A 14,757-nucleotide genomic window follows, 5' to 3' on the forward strand; every position below is an offset into this window, starting at 1 on the left:
CCAGTGGCCTGAAGTTGTTCTGTGCTGTGTGTTCAGGAAGGAGAGGAGGAGGCTGATGAGGAGAACGACCCCGACTATGATCCCAAGGTGAGACCACAGATCCTCTCTCTCTCTCTAAAGATCTCTGGTGTCCTGAGAAAGACCTTACTCAGCTGTTCTCAACTTTGTTGGCTCAGGATGCTCTTTCCAAAAGGCAAAGCAGCTCCTGCTGTAGGCCACTGATAGCTGCAGTAATCTCTCAGAACCTTCAAGTTCATGAATGAACTTTAATGTTACACTGAGAAACATTTTGCATTACGCCATCATTACGGGGGTTCCAGAGCTGCAGGTAGAGAACAGCTGTCCTAATTTGACTTGTTAGATTTCAACATACAGAATACATACTGTCAAATGCATCTCATTTTACACCAGCTTTTGGTTTGCTTCAGCTTTTATTTTGTTGTCGTGATCTTGATTTGGCTCCCAGACAAATAAAAATACCCCAAAACACTCCCCTAGCAGATATTTTTCCTCTTCACCTTTGTCTTAACCAGATCCTGAGCCTGTATTTTCAAAATTACTTTTCACCAGTCAGTTAAGTCTGATTGTTGCATGTTGTTACTAAAACCTGAACCTTAACCTAATGCAAAAACACAGACCTCATATGCCTTAAAGGGGCAGTTCACCCCAAAATCAAACTACATATTTTTTCTCTTACCTCTTAGTACTGTTTATAACCCTAGATTGTTTTGGTGTACGTTATCAAGTGTTGGAGATATCCGCCATAAAGATTTCTGCCTTCTTCTCAGTATAATGTAACTAGATGGCACTCAGCTTGTGGTGCTCAAAGTGCCAAAAAAAAAAAAAAAAAACATTTGAAAAACTCAACAGCAATGTCGCCCTTCAGAAAACATGACCTGGTTACTTAAGATAATCCACAGACCTTGTTGTGAGCAGTTTGGTGTAGGAACTATTTTCTTTCTAACCGAACTACACCAGCCAACTGTACTAATACGTGGAAGGAAGCATGCATCTAGTGCTAGCTAACGGTACTGCTTAGGGATGAGGTTAATGTTAACATGGCTGGCCAGTGTAGTTTGTCACAAAGAAAATAGTTATCTCCGCCAGATGTAAGCCTAAAGGGGATCATCCTTTGGTTATGTGTGTGTGTGTGTGTGTGTGTGTGTGTGTGTGTGTGTGTGTGTGTGTGTGTGTGTGTGTGTGTGTGTGTGTGTGTGTCCATTTGTCAGTAACTTATCTGGACTACTACTGGACCAAAAAACATTTGAAAAACTCAACAGCAATGTCGCCCTTCAGAAAACATGACCTGGTTACTTAAGATAATCCACAGACCTTGTTGTGAGCAGTTTGGTGTAGGAACTATTTTCTTTCTAACCGAACTACACCTGCCAACTGTACAAATACGTAGAAGGAAGCATGCATCTAGTGCTAGCTAACGGTACTGCTTAGGGAGGAGGTTAATGTTAACATGGCTGGCCAGTGTAGTTTGTCACAAAGAAAATAGTTATCTCCGCCAGATGTAAGCCTAAAGGGGATCATCCTTTGGTTATGTGTGTGTGTGTGTGTGTGTGTGTGTGTGTCCATTTGTCAGTAACTTATCTGGACTACTACTGGACCAATCAGCCTAATATTTTGTGTGCTTGACTCTATGCTTGAGGATGTCTTATGGTTGCAGTGTTTCATTATTGTTGAAAAACCTATTTTGTTGACTCCTTTACATCGTCATTAACTGTTGGATCCTCACTCCTCTTAATCAGCTGGTAGAGGCTGCAAGTTTTCCAGAAATCATCTTAGCTGAAAAAAAAACAAGCATTACTGTCTGTTGCAGGTTACATCTTAACCTTCATCCTTGCTTGAAAAATGACATCCAGAGAAAAGCTTGTTTTCATTTTTAACTAGAGAATATGCACATTAATTCCATACATGATATGTTAAGACACACTAAAGTTGGACACAATACAAGATGAGTTTGTCACCATTTTTGTTGTTTTAGCTTGTCATCTTGACGGTAAAGGAGTCAGGAGGGACAATTTCACCGGCTGCAGCTTGCCACAGTCCGGCTGCCACCTGTGGGGTTTTTTTTTTTTTTTTTCCCTCCATCCTCTGCAGGGAGCCTTTCAGAAGCGGAGTGTTTGCTAGACTTGGAGATTTTGTTGATTTGGTACTTGTACATCGATACCTGTGCTTGTATCATAATTTAGCAGGCTATGTAGTTAAATGGTTTCTTTTTTGGTCTGTTTAATAGTGTTTATTGTTAGTTCCTACTTTGTTGTGCTACAGGCAAGTTCAGTCCAGTTAGCTCTGTCAAATACAGACAAGGCACATGTTTGTCTGAGCCTCTAGAAGCTTCTGAAAGGCATCTGCTGGAAAAACAATTGTCTAGAGTGGCTGTGAGCAGCCTGAGAGCTACCTGAGTGCACTTTTCCAGTTCCTAGAGCACCACAAGCTGAGTGCTATTTTGCTCCATTATATTGGAGAGAAGACAGACATCTCTACGGATGATATCTCCAACACTCAGTAACTCACACCAAAACAATCTAGATAGATAAATAGAGAAGAAAAATTAGTTTTTTTGGGTGGCAGTAAACTGTCCCTTTTTAAGGGAAGGACGAGGACTCCAATGAAATTTTAACTCACATACAATATTCATTTCAATCATAGCTATGAATATTTTTGCCTTTTTCAAATGCATTATTTGAGCAGGAAGCTCTGATACAATAAATATATAATTTAAAAAAGTAGTTAGTTGAAATGAAATCAGGATGTTTCTTCATCTCCGGTCACTTTGGCATCTTTTGTCAGCTACTCTTTAAATTTTTCCTCACTAGGTTTAAGTGGTGACAATAGAAAAATAACCCTATCCTGGTAGGTACAGCTTGTGACTTGTCAGCTTACTACCATCACACCCCCAACCCTTCACCCTCTCCTGCCCTCTCAGTTTTTGGTTTTGCTTTACCTTCCCTCCTGTTTTTCAATCCTCCATCTCTTTGCACCCCACCCCCACCCCACACATGAGCACCCTCCTCCTCTGCCGCCGTGCTGCACCCTCCCAACTTACTAACCCACCGGTTTGTTGTTGGTTTTTTGGAGTTTAACCCATAGTGAGTCTGCATTTGCACCTGTATTATTTCTGTATGTTGAAGCTAGTCCAGCCTTCCCTTTCCTTTCTTCTTCACCATGTTGAACTCCCGTCCACAAACGCAGGCCAGTTTTTGAGTTTTTGTCAAGATGAGAATTTGTCTGCCATAAATTCTGTGCTTTTTGTTCATGGATGTTTGTTTTAATACCCATTTAAATATCATTGGTCCATTTGTCCATGGTTTTTAATCCTCCTTCCTGTTCACATTAGTTCTGTTCAGCTGCCTTTTCTCTATAGATCTGCTTTTAATGTTGGGATAATGGCCTTGGGGGGCTGTTTGTGTTTGAAATAAAGCCGAACCGATAGCTGGCAGATTACCAAAATACAAGAAATGCCAACAAAGTGTTTATATCTCTCTGAGGGTGCCATGATTGTCAGCAATAATGGGCTGTTTTCTGTTGTTTTCATTAGAAACTCAATTGCTTGCAGCAGATAAAACCATGTAAAAACTGTCAAGACTAAGTCTTTCAAAAGACGCTACATCATAGTCTGTAATAGAAGTAGAGCTCATATTTGGGTATTTTGCTAAAAAAAAAGAAAAAGGAGACACTGTGTGAAGTCTTTTCTCACACAGAGCACTATTTTTGGACTCCAAACTGTCAAGAGTTCAGCTACGGCCAAATGTATTACACTATAGCTAAAATGACCTCACCCTGTGCAGTCACTGTGGCATCAGGCCATGGAGAGCAGCCTGAACAGCTGCAGCGTGCCGTCACCTCCAGAAGTATCTAATGTCTGCTGGAAGGACGCCCGACCCCAAGTATGATGGGGTCTTAATTATCTCTCTGCACTCTTCATCCCTTATTTACTCAAGTGTTTCCTTTGTTTTTTGGCAGCTAATTGATTTGAGAATAATGGCCTGAGGTTTTGTTTCAAGTGTTTACATTTAATATCCTGTAGCAGCAACGCCAAAATAAGCTCTTTAAGCATATTTGGAAAAGAGCTTTGTTTCTTTCAAAGTATATACTTAACCAAGGGCTCAAAAAATCAGCTATATAATCTCATTTACACATCCCTTGTCACAATATTAAGTTTTCTGTCTACAAACTTAATACCGAAACATTTTAATCATTAACTAATGGGGATTATGCTGATTAATATGTTCCAAGGCTCATATTTGTTGGTTTAATGTTCCGTAATCTGATATGTGCTTTTTTTGGCTGAGCCTTTACTATCAGCTGATTTATCTTATCACTGATATCAGTAATGATGTACAGCATGTCAGACAGTAAGTAACAAAACATTTCAATACAGAAATACCAAAGATATATTTGAGGTCATTTAGAAACTGCCTCCATTACACAGTCTGATATTTGAGAGTACATAAGCTCTGTGAGCCACTTAAAACTCCAGTGTTTGTCTAGCTTCATTGCAGACTGTACTGAGCCAATGTGCACTCAAGTGTTAATTCTTCTTCTTCACTTTGAGGGCAGTGAAGTACTAGTCTCTCCACAAACACCGCCCAAGTGTTAATTCTTCTTCACTTTGAGGGCAGTGAAGTACTGGTTTCTCCACAACCCCCCCCCCAAACAATAAAAGTCAACAGGTCCTCTTCATAGAGAGGTCCTGTGGTCCTTCACCTCACTTGACACCAAAGTGCTCAGTGCACAGTATGGCATTTTGGGAAATGCGCTTTTCTGCTGAAAGCTGCATCAGATCAATACCACCCTCATGTCTGTACAGTAAATATGGAGCCAGCACTTAGCTTAGCACAACTTAACATAAAAAGTGTAAAAAGTGGAAAGGGGTAAAGAATCTGTGGTTTTACTGTTGGTTTGTGGTTTTTGTACAGATGAAACAACTGAGCTTCAACATATTTGGAGTTTTAGAGGGGCCGGGAAGCTGATTTGGTTACATGTGGACAGGTTAATAGTTTTCTGTCTCTGTGCTAAGCTAACAGTCTCCTGGCTCTAGCTTCATAATCAACAGATAGGAGAGTGGTATCTTATCTAACTCTCTGCTGGAAAGATAAAGATAATTTCCCAAATATCAAACTATTCCTCTGCAGTTATTCTTTTAGTGCGTTAAATTGATTGCCTATATCAGTAAGAATGTAAATTTAAAATTATTGATTGAACAAGGCTTTAATTAACCATTTAATCCATAGACTCACCGTTAACATAAATAAACTTTCTGTTGCTGCCGTTACATAGGTTAGACGCAGCACTGAAGGACCATCTTGGCAGCATCGACATCTGATACTGAGCTGTTTGTCGGTTCCAATGAACCCATGATGACACCAAAACAGTTTGCTAAACTTGTCAATAACTGTTGGGTGATGTTAGCCATGTGTTGCTAACAGTTAGTCCTGCTGTGTGATTATATGCCGGCGGACTCTAACCAATTGTCCCCAGCACTGAGCTCACACGCAGCAGTAGTCTCATGATAAACAGAGAGAACGGGACAGTGGGGCAATACACTGCACGCAGCTCTACAGTAAAAGAAGATTTTAGCTATATTGAATATTAATTAAAAAAAAATCCAAAAGTCATGTGCACATGTGAGAGGTTGGGCAGCGATTACTCTAATGAACCAATACAGATGTCCAAGTCAGGGACTCAAGTATGAGTGGCCATCCCCAGTTCATACCTTTTAAGATATGTTGTTTGTGTTATAAAGTCAGACATGAAGAACTTTTCAGATGTTTTTTTTTTTTTTTTTAGGATTTGTGGCAGCTTGTTGAATGTTTCAGGTATTGAATTGGCTTTGCTGTGTGTAGATGTGGTTTTGGTATGTCAGGCGTGTGTGTCTGTGTCTGTCTGTGTTTAGAGTGGTTTTTCATCTTAACAACCAGCCCTCCCTCCCGCCCCCTGTGATTTCTTACAGAAGGATGCAGCCCCCCCAGCTGAGTGCAAGCAGCAGTGAAGCCTGGCCTAGCTGCCTTGAGGATCAACTGCACTGTAACGGCTTCTCAAATTAAAAGGAAAAAAAAAGAAAAAACAGATTTAAAAAAAATAGTTACTTACCGCCTTATAATGTTTTGTATTTTTCTTGGTAGAGAATTTGAAGAAAAAAAAAAGTTTCAAGATTTTTGTTACAAAAACTCATGGTAATATACTGGGAGCTGTGTGGCTCAATATACATAGTATTTTACTAGACCTGTTTTTTCCTTCTCTTCCTCCTTCTCTGTACAATAGATAGAATACAGGAAAAAAATTCTCCCTCAAAAGCATGAACTTGTTTCTTCACTGCTAAAACTAGTTTGGGTTCTTGTGAAGTCTTTTGTTGTATTTGCTCTTAGACAACAGCTGTGGTTTAGACTGCATCGCGGCAACGTCAATTTACAACCCTCCCTTTCCCCCTCCTCTTCCTCCTACCAAAGTTCCAGGTTGGTCAGTTCCGGTCGTCCCAGGTGAATATATTTTTTTTTAATTCTTAGTGGGGCCTTTAGCACTTGTAAAAGCACTGTAGCATTTCCAGCTCTAGTGATGGAGGACAGATGGGTGACCCGCAGCCGGGTGTCTATTCCAGTTTATCTAATCTTGCTGAGCATGGGATCCGGAGTTGGTGTTTTTGGCCACTTCCTGCGCCACTTGTGCTCAACTACTTTCCACTCTCGATACATTCCAGTAAGCAGACTGGCTGGCACCATCGGTGAACCTCTCTTCAAAGGGAGTCCACTTCTGTCTAACTGGACGGGCTCATCTAAATTGAACCAAAAAGAAGTTTGTTTCGAACCTCTGCGTCACATCGTGGGTCGCTCCCAGGGCTCAGCACAGTCTGGTCAAGTCTCTTTAACATTCCAGAGAATTCTTATGCTGAGGAAGAGGCTGAGACGGTTTGGTGGGATGGCCAGTTTGGGGCTGCCTAGCCCCAGTGACTCAGTGCTTCAGGCTCCTCGTAGGCTCGCAGTGGCTGTTGTCTTTTCTATAGCACTTTGTCCTAGTGTGTGGTGTACCGGTGGCGTCCTATCATTGGTTAGCTGTCTGAGTACTCCTTGTAAGCAGCACTTTGTTTGACGCCCCCTGCCTAAACAGCCACAGGGGGCGGTGCTGTAACCCCGCTCTGTGGAGAGTTCAACTTGTGCTATCTGGTTTTTAGGTGCATTGCCTTTCTTACCAGGGGAGGCACATTTGGCCTATTCAGAGAGGCTTTGTAGGAACAGGGTTGGGCAGATGTAGCACAGCGAACTAAAAGGAAAAGTCCAAACCAGGTTTTGAAGTGTCTGTGGACACGTCAGGTTCACCAACCCTCCCCTTTTTTTTCATCAGTTTATGACATTTACCTCTTGCGTCACCAATTTGTGACCGGTCAGGTGACTCACACGGACCTCAGCCCAGCCCCTGAGGTCTCGGTTCATTTTAATCACTGTGAAAGAAAGAGGGGAAGCGTGATAAGGCCATTGTATTGGCCAATGACCCACCACCCTCCCTACCCAAAACTCCTTCCTTTGTTACCCAGAAGGCCACAGGGAAGCATGTCAGAGCAATACTTAAAGCCAGGAGGGGCACCGAGAAGAAACCGTAGCCTGCCTCCCTCCCACTCCATTCTTAATGCCTTCTTCAGTTGTGAAACCAGCCACGTGCTGGTTGTGCTGGGCAGCATCATGCCCACTGTGGAGAGCCAGGGTACTTCTCATTCTGCAGGGAGTATTCAGATCATGTTCATTGGAAAAGGACGTGAATGGGTTTCTGTAGGGTCCTTCTGAGCAGCTGTTGTCAAGGCAAAATGCTATGCTACAAAAATACTAATGTACTCAATAACTGTACGTGTATGTTCATGAATAAATTGGTTAAACATGTCTAATATGGTTGGCTGTCTGTGTTTGTGTTCATGTACATTCGCAGATAAAAAATGTCTACACATTGCCAAGACAATCACAGCCACTGACAGAAACCTGATTATTATTTCCTTTGTATTACGATTGTGAACAGTCATTCTTCCAAAACATTTACACAAATGAAACAGCCACTACAAGCTGCTGATTGTTGGACTGGTAGTCAAATGCCTTCATGCACAGCCATCTGCCAGAAGAGGGCGACATTGCTGTGAGATTCTACAGCATCTGACAAACGCTGACCTCCATGGAGAATATGGTTTGACCACATCAGATACCACACTGACACACAGAGCCATTAGACCTAAATCCTGTAACAGTGATACAAATTTAAAATAGAAAGGCTTTAAAACTGTTAGATTACAGATGGTAGTTGTTAGTGTCACACCATAGCCTCAGTTTGCCTGATGAATTTCTCACACTGACTAAGCTGTTCATAGTTGACCAAATTAAAACACTGGGTAAGGTAGTGTGATCTAAAGCAACACTACCAATGATGGAAGAAGTGACCTGCATTTAAAAGATGACTCAAGGTACATGAATATTCACATCAAAACATGTTTAAAAGCACTGAATGGTCCCTTTTATTGTTATACGGTATATTAAATAGATCATTACAGGTACACAAGCATCAAAGCAGCATATTGTAACCTGTTGGGGGGTGGTTGAGGCAATTTCAGGGACTTTATATTGTTGGATTATTTACTCTAATACATATTTTGCCTGCCAGTTGCAAACCACAGTCATGCTGTATAAATAATATTTTCCTCTACAGCAGTGTTTCTAACCTTTACCTTACTTTCTTATGCCTTTAATCATTTTGAGACTCCTCAGATTTATCTTGAGAGCCTCCACCCCTAACCCCAGACCTGTGATCTTATCCAGATATCGAAAACATTCAGATATGATCCAAATATGGAAATAAAATTTTGACATTGGGATAAATTCCAGAAATCTAAAAGAAAATCAGGTATAATCCACATAAGGAAATATCGCTACAATCAGGATAAAATCAAGAAATCTAAAAAAAAAAAAAAAGATGATCTAATCCAAAAAAAGAAATAACAGTACAATAAGGATAAAATCACGAAATCTTTTTTTTTTTTTTTTAAAATGGAAGTTATCCAAATATGAAAATGACACTGACATATGTATAAAATCCAAAAATCTAAAAAAAAAAACAACTCTGATGTATAATCCAAGTATGTAAATAAAAATGTTAAAATCTGGATAAAATCCAAGTGAATACAATCCATCATAATAAAATGGAAAAACTGAAGCATGAGTACCTCAGAAATTGTACTGACCACATGACCACATCTCTGACAAAGCCTTAACAAGTGAACACAGCATCGTAGTATTATTTAAATTATCAGATTTTATTATAGGTGTTACTTTGTCCCAGTGAAATTAAACTAAAATATGACTGTTGGTGCATTCATGATCTATACAGTTCAGAATATAAATAGTGTAAACTGTACTGTATACCATGGCATCTCACCTACTGTTTGTGTATAGGGCATTATATTCTCCTAATAACATTATTTCAATATAAACAATCTAATTTTAAAATACAAAAAAAAAATCAAACATAATGAATTGACTTTTAAAATAAAATTCAAATGATTGTTCTTATTAGTAGGCAGTTGTTGTTTTCAGTGTCTCGGGAGGCTGGGTGTCACTGAGGGGGGCGGCGCACCTCTCCAGCAGACCCCTCCCGCCCCCAAATCCCCCTCACACACTGTGACCAGCAGCCAGACAGCCAGACGGCCAGGCAGCCTCCTCACTACACCCAGCGCCGCACAGCACCGCAGTCACAGCAGCATCTCATGCCTTCTGCTCCGGGATAGACAGCCGTGCATCTGTCCATCCGTCCGTCCATTACAGCAGCCAGGGAGGTGGAAGCCTGAGGCGTGCAGGTGAAGATGCTGGAAAACGGGAGGAAGGTGTTCAAGGAGGGTCTGCTGGAGAAACGGAGCGACGGGTTGCTGCAGCTCTGGAAGAAGAAGCACTGCGTCCTGACCGAGGACGGCGTGCTGCTGCTGCCGCCCAAGCAGCACGACCAGCCGCAGCACCACCAGCCGCAGCACGGCGGCGGCGGAGGGGACGCGGGCAAAGTCAAGGAGCTGCACTTCGCCAACATGAAGACGGTGGACTGCGTGGAGCGGAAGGGCAAGTACGTCTACTTCACGGTGGTCATGACGGAGGGGAAGGAGATCGACTTCAGGTGCCCGCAGGACGAGGGCTGGAACGCGGAGATCACCTTGCAGATGGTCCAGTACAAGAACCGGCAGGCGATCCTGGCCGTCAAGTCCACCCGGCAGAAGCAGCAGCTGCTCGTCGTGCAGATGCCCGGACAGAAGACGATCCGCAGCTCGCCAAACGTTGCGTGACCTGCGGCGAGTCCCGCGGACATTGGTGCACCATCAGCGGTAAGACAGCTACAGAGAAAGCAAGATTGATAGGGGGGGCTCCCCAGGTCTGGGGACCACCTGGGGAGCCCCCTCCAAATTAAGGACCCGTGTTTTGGTTTTGTTGTATTCCCTGGATATTTGTGCTAAGACAGAGGACGCATGTTTTCATCTCAGGTAACAGTCCTCCCTCACAGATCAAACCCTGAGCGATTATTCTGCCTGAAGGGGACGAAATCGTACAAAATGTGGATTTACTTTGGCGTAAAGAAAAGTTTGGGAGCCTCTGCTATAGGCCTGCCTATATGTCCCCCTCATGGAGGTGAAATCCTCCGCAGGAAAATGTGCTGGATATCCATTACCAGGCAGGTTCAATATTTCCTACAAGGAGGGCTTCTCCTCATCCATGACAAAATAAATAGATTTAAATTACGCACGTAGTTTAGTTATTTACATCAAGACTGGAAAGATGAATATTTGTTTATATAATCCATTTAAAACTAGACTGACATGACTGAATCAACACTGGAAGATGTTTAGTAAGTCCACAGTGTTAAAGCTGAACATGTGAAAACTAATATGCACCAGAGACTCCAAATTAAGCGTAAAGATGCACAGATTGCGCGCAAAAATCAAAGGCGGCCAGCTGAATCCCTGATGTGTTTCACTTTATGCACATACATTGACACGAACCTAAACTGTAGCACACTCAGCAGTATGTGTCACATCTGAGCCAAGCGTATGGAGCTGTACAGTCCAGCTCCACAGCAGCTCATCTCACTCAGACTTGTGTCAGTCAGTGAAATAAGCTGCTTTGTGTTTGTTTCAACACATTTTCAAACATGGCTCTCCCTGGCACACTTTTTATTACTCAGAGGTCAAATATCAATGGACTAAACACCCGGAAACAATATAGTCACACTGTGTCATTGTGATAAATTACAGGCATGAGTCACCAAACATGGAAACATTAGTCCTGCACAGGCTATAATGCAAAGGGAGATACTGTAACATGACCTCCCAACACTGTAAGGAAAAGGATTGCTATTTTTTTAAGAAGCACAATTTTCCAAAAATGATTTTTTTAGGTGAGCTTTTGTCAAAAACCCCTTCAGAATTAATTTGTGTAATAGATATTTGAGTAACGTTTGTCCTCAAGATCAGTGCTTTACTTCCTAGTTGGCCCCCAACATCATGATATTTGGTTGAATTAAGGTTGTGACGTCAGGTGACCAAAAGCCAACGTCTGCACAACATCTAACATCAGTTTGACGTAGAATACTGACGACAGATTCCGTCAATATTTTATGGGTTTTTAAGTTGTGTTGTTAAGCAAATAAAATCCAGTGTCTTCCAAACGTGTCATGCCAACATCGCCTTGACGTAGGACAGTGACATTTAGTCATGAGGCATGGAGAACGCAACCTAACATCTGCAAAACATTGTGACGTCAATGTCCGCACAACATAAAATTGGGTAGACATTTTAAATGTCGTCAGCCCGATTTTCATTCCAATCAAAACTGAACATCTTTGGAACGCAAGAGTCCAACATCTGTCTGACCTCATATTGACATCCGGTGCCAGCTGGGTTTACTGTAGTGTTAGTGAGCAGCAGGGTCGTAGCAACATTCAAGGTCTGAGGTCATTTCTTTTCCATGTATTTGGGGAATTTAGCAATGTTGATTAAGTTAAAATGAAATTTGTTTTCAGTGTTTGTGGACTTAGTGTTTTAAAATTTTAAATTTGATAAATAGAGTTTGGTATTCCCATCACTAAAACTGTTATTAGCAGTTTAGAGAAGGCTTTGTAACATTTCGATAATGAAATAGAGCCTAATTGATAAAATATGACACATAAAAATGTCTTTATATTTATCTGACTGAAATTGTCTGAGGATGGGTTATGTGTGTGTGTGTGTGTGTGTGTGTGGGGGGGGGGGGGATTTAATTAATGACCTCAGTGTTTCTAAAATCCTTACTACGGCCCTGCTGAGCAGTAATCCTCACTCTCTGATACATGCTTATGTCTTTTATGTAGGAAATAAATCCATTGTGTCAGTATGAGTTGGCGTCAGCGGTTTGATCCAGACTGTTGGAATGAAATGAGCAGCCTGAGGTCCCGTTATATTGAGTCCACATTTCAAGCGACTTTAGATTTGCCTCCTGTGTCAGGCACCATCAGTCTGCAGTCTGTCTAATTGATTGCATCCGCAGGTTAATTGGACACTCAGCCGGAGGATGAATATTGACGCGGGCTGCATCCCCCCCTGCCGCTTCACCACAGAGCTCCATTCTCCAGGAGAGCCCCTCTTCCATGTCGTGGTGTCCACAGACCAGCGTCCCCTTTTCAATACAGAGACTTATTTCACAAAAGACTGATGGACAAAAAGCATGTGAGAAAACAACTGTACTCTACCGTGCATTGGGTTTATCCCTTATTTATTAGATGTGTATATATATTTTCTATAAAAAAAAATGTTATGTTGTTGATGACTGTTCAGTGTGTTTGTTGCTAGAATGGAACAAGAAATACTCACTCGGAGGTTCCTAGCCCACATGTTACACACAAAGTCCATTGGGAATAAGCTTATATAATTATCTTAGGACGGTTGCTGTAGGTTAGTCAGATCACTTCATTCCTGGTAGAATGTGTCATCATCCATGTTTTCATTTCTCAACTGAACCAAAGAATCATGCCATTACATTTCTCTCTCTAGTGCAGTGTTCCAGCTCAGAGTATACTATACTAAAATACTATAGATATATGATGAGATACCTGCATGACTAATTTGTTTGAGTGCTTGATTTGTTTATAGCCACAGTACATCTTCATATTTATATTGTGTGCATCAATCATTTTCCTGCATTCATAGCTAACAAAGCAATCTCTTTCTTTCTTGTAAGTCTTAAGTCTGAGTAAGACGCAAGCTTATTACTTTCTTTTCAGTGGTTACGAGCTAAGAGCGCTGTCAAGTAGTAAGTAACATACACAGCTGAGTTTTTATTATATTAAATGCTCTGAAGACTGTTTAATTGGTTGCATTAAATCTTAGTGGGTGTGGACACATTGCCAATGTTCTCTGACTTGTTAGGTGTAGTCTGAAACCAATAAGGTGGAGGAAAACAGTAGTACTTGGAACTGATAGCCAAAAACACAGAGGAAAAGTACCATGAAATTTTTAAATCTGTGGACATTCAGAGCTACTTCCTCTTCTGCGTCAAAACCGGAGATGCTATTGTAGCTAATTAGCTGTGTTGTGCCAACTATTTTTCTTTAGCCCTACTTTGTCAGAGTGTAAGTGCCCCACAAAAGAGGCATGGTTTGTAGACAGTTATGGAGTCCATGGTACAAATAGGTCTCTTGAATAAACTGTGTCAAATTATTTCCCTGTTAGCTACTGTTAACTGTAACTAAGCTTGCTTCGTGTGAGTTAGCTACTGTGCTAACTAGTTTGCTCAATGAAAGTTGGCTGCTGTGCTAACTTGCTTGCTTAGGGGGCGTTCGTAAATCCAATTTGATGCTGTACACTAAAATGAGAGCGTTGTTGCTTGAAGAAACAGAGCGTTCAATTTGCAAATGTTCCAGTTTGTGTCAGAGTGCGCTCCGGCACTTGGAATGAGTATTTCCGAACACACCTTAAGTGTAATGATGTGTTCAGAGGAAGTCGTGTTTACTGTGCTCCAGAGAGGAGTTCGTAAGAACGCCTCCCCTGTTGTGGTAATCATGACCTTGTAAGCGGAAATTTTCTGAGAGTCCCAAGTTCATAACTGTGTGTAGGCCTAAACCAGGCCCCCAGGAAGTGTGCCGGGCTTTGAAGCCAATTTTCATAGTGGCTGAACAGCGGAATTAGAACTTCCTTGTGTGTCACGTGATCCCACTGGGCCCAGAAAGACTTTTTCCCATAGACTTACATTGTTAGAGGGAGATTTTTTTTTCTCTGCAGAATGACTCATTTCACTGTCTGGACTCGATCCATTTGATTCAATAACATTTGGCAAGTCGAGAGGAGCCACAAGATTAAATCATCCCCATTCAAGTTAGCAAAGCACGACAATGAAAGTAGCCGGCTCGGCCAGCAGACGTCTCTATTGCGCCTGCTCTACGGGCCCAATGACTCGGGAAGCGCAGATCATGTGGGTAATTTTATACGTTGCAGTTGAACGTTTTTGGCTTCATGCGCCACTGAGCAGCCTTCATAAGAATGAACGGGCCAGCCTTCAACACTGTATCCACCTTTTTAGACAACTATGGCCTACACAACTTCCAGTGTCGTAAATACGGGCTCACAAGTTTCATTTGAACACAGCATATGTTAGCTTCTGTTCTATGCGAGTAGTGTAAGTTTGGTACTGGGCTAAACAGCTTACCTACTGTAAGTTAGCTACTTTATTATTCTAACTTACTTACTGTAGCCTAAGTTAGCTGCTG

General features: G+C 41.7%; 2 protein-coding genes across 4 annotated transcripts in view; both read left to right on the top strand.

Moving 5' to 3' along the window:
• nap1l1 (nucleosome assembly protein 1-like 1) overlaps window positions 1-7,887 on the top strand; it is a 31,812-nt gene extending 23,925 nt beyond the window's left edge. For 2 of the 3 annotated variants that reach the window (XM_049566191.1, XM_049566192.1), the window contains exons 14-15: window positions 37-87; window positions 5,966-7,887. In XM_049566191.1, the coding sequence (XP_049422148.1) occupies window positions 37-87; window positions 5,966-6,004 (90 nt within the window). In that variant the 3' untranslated portion in view covers window positions 6,005-7,887. Of the gene's footprint in view, window positions 1-36; window positions 88-2,828; window positions 2,866-5,965 lie in introns of all 3 variants that reach the window. The other variant, XM_049566193.1, reaches the window with a different exon arrangement.
• Window positions 7,888-9,634: 1,747 nt separating this feature from the next.
• On the top strand, window positions 9,635-13,391 carry phlda1 (pleckstrin homology-like domain, family A, member 1). Its single transcript, XM_049566202.1, has 2 exons — window positions 9,635-10,348; window positions 12,543-13,391. Exon 1 carries the CDS (start codon window positions 9,842-9,844, stop codon window positions 10,307-10,309), a length of 468 nt encoding a protein of 155 aa, XP_049422159.1. The 5' UTR covers window positions 9,635-9,841; the 3' UTR covers window positions 10,310-10,348; window positions 12,543-13,391.
• The last annotated feature ends 1,366 nt before the right edge of the window (window positions 13,392-14,757 follow it).

The sequence above is a fragment of the Epinephelus fuscoguttatus genome, linkage group LG22 (assembly GCF_011397635.1).
Source record: "Epinephelus fuscoguttatus linkage group LG22, E.fuscoguttatus.final_Chr_v1".
Taxonomy (NCBI): Eukaryota; Metazoa; Chordata; class Actinopteri; order Perciformes; family Serranidae; genus Epinephelus; species Epinephelus fuscoguttatus.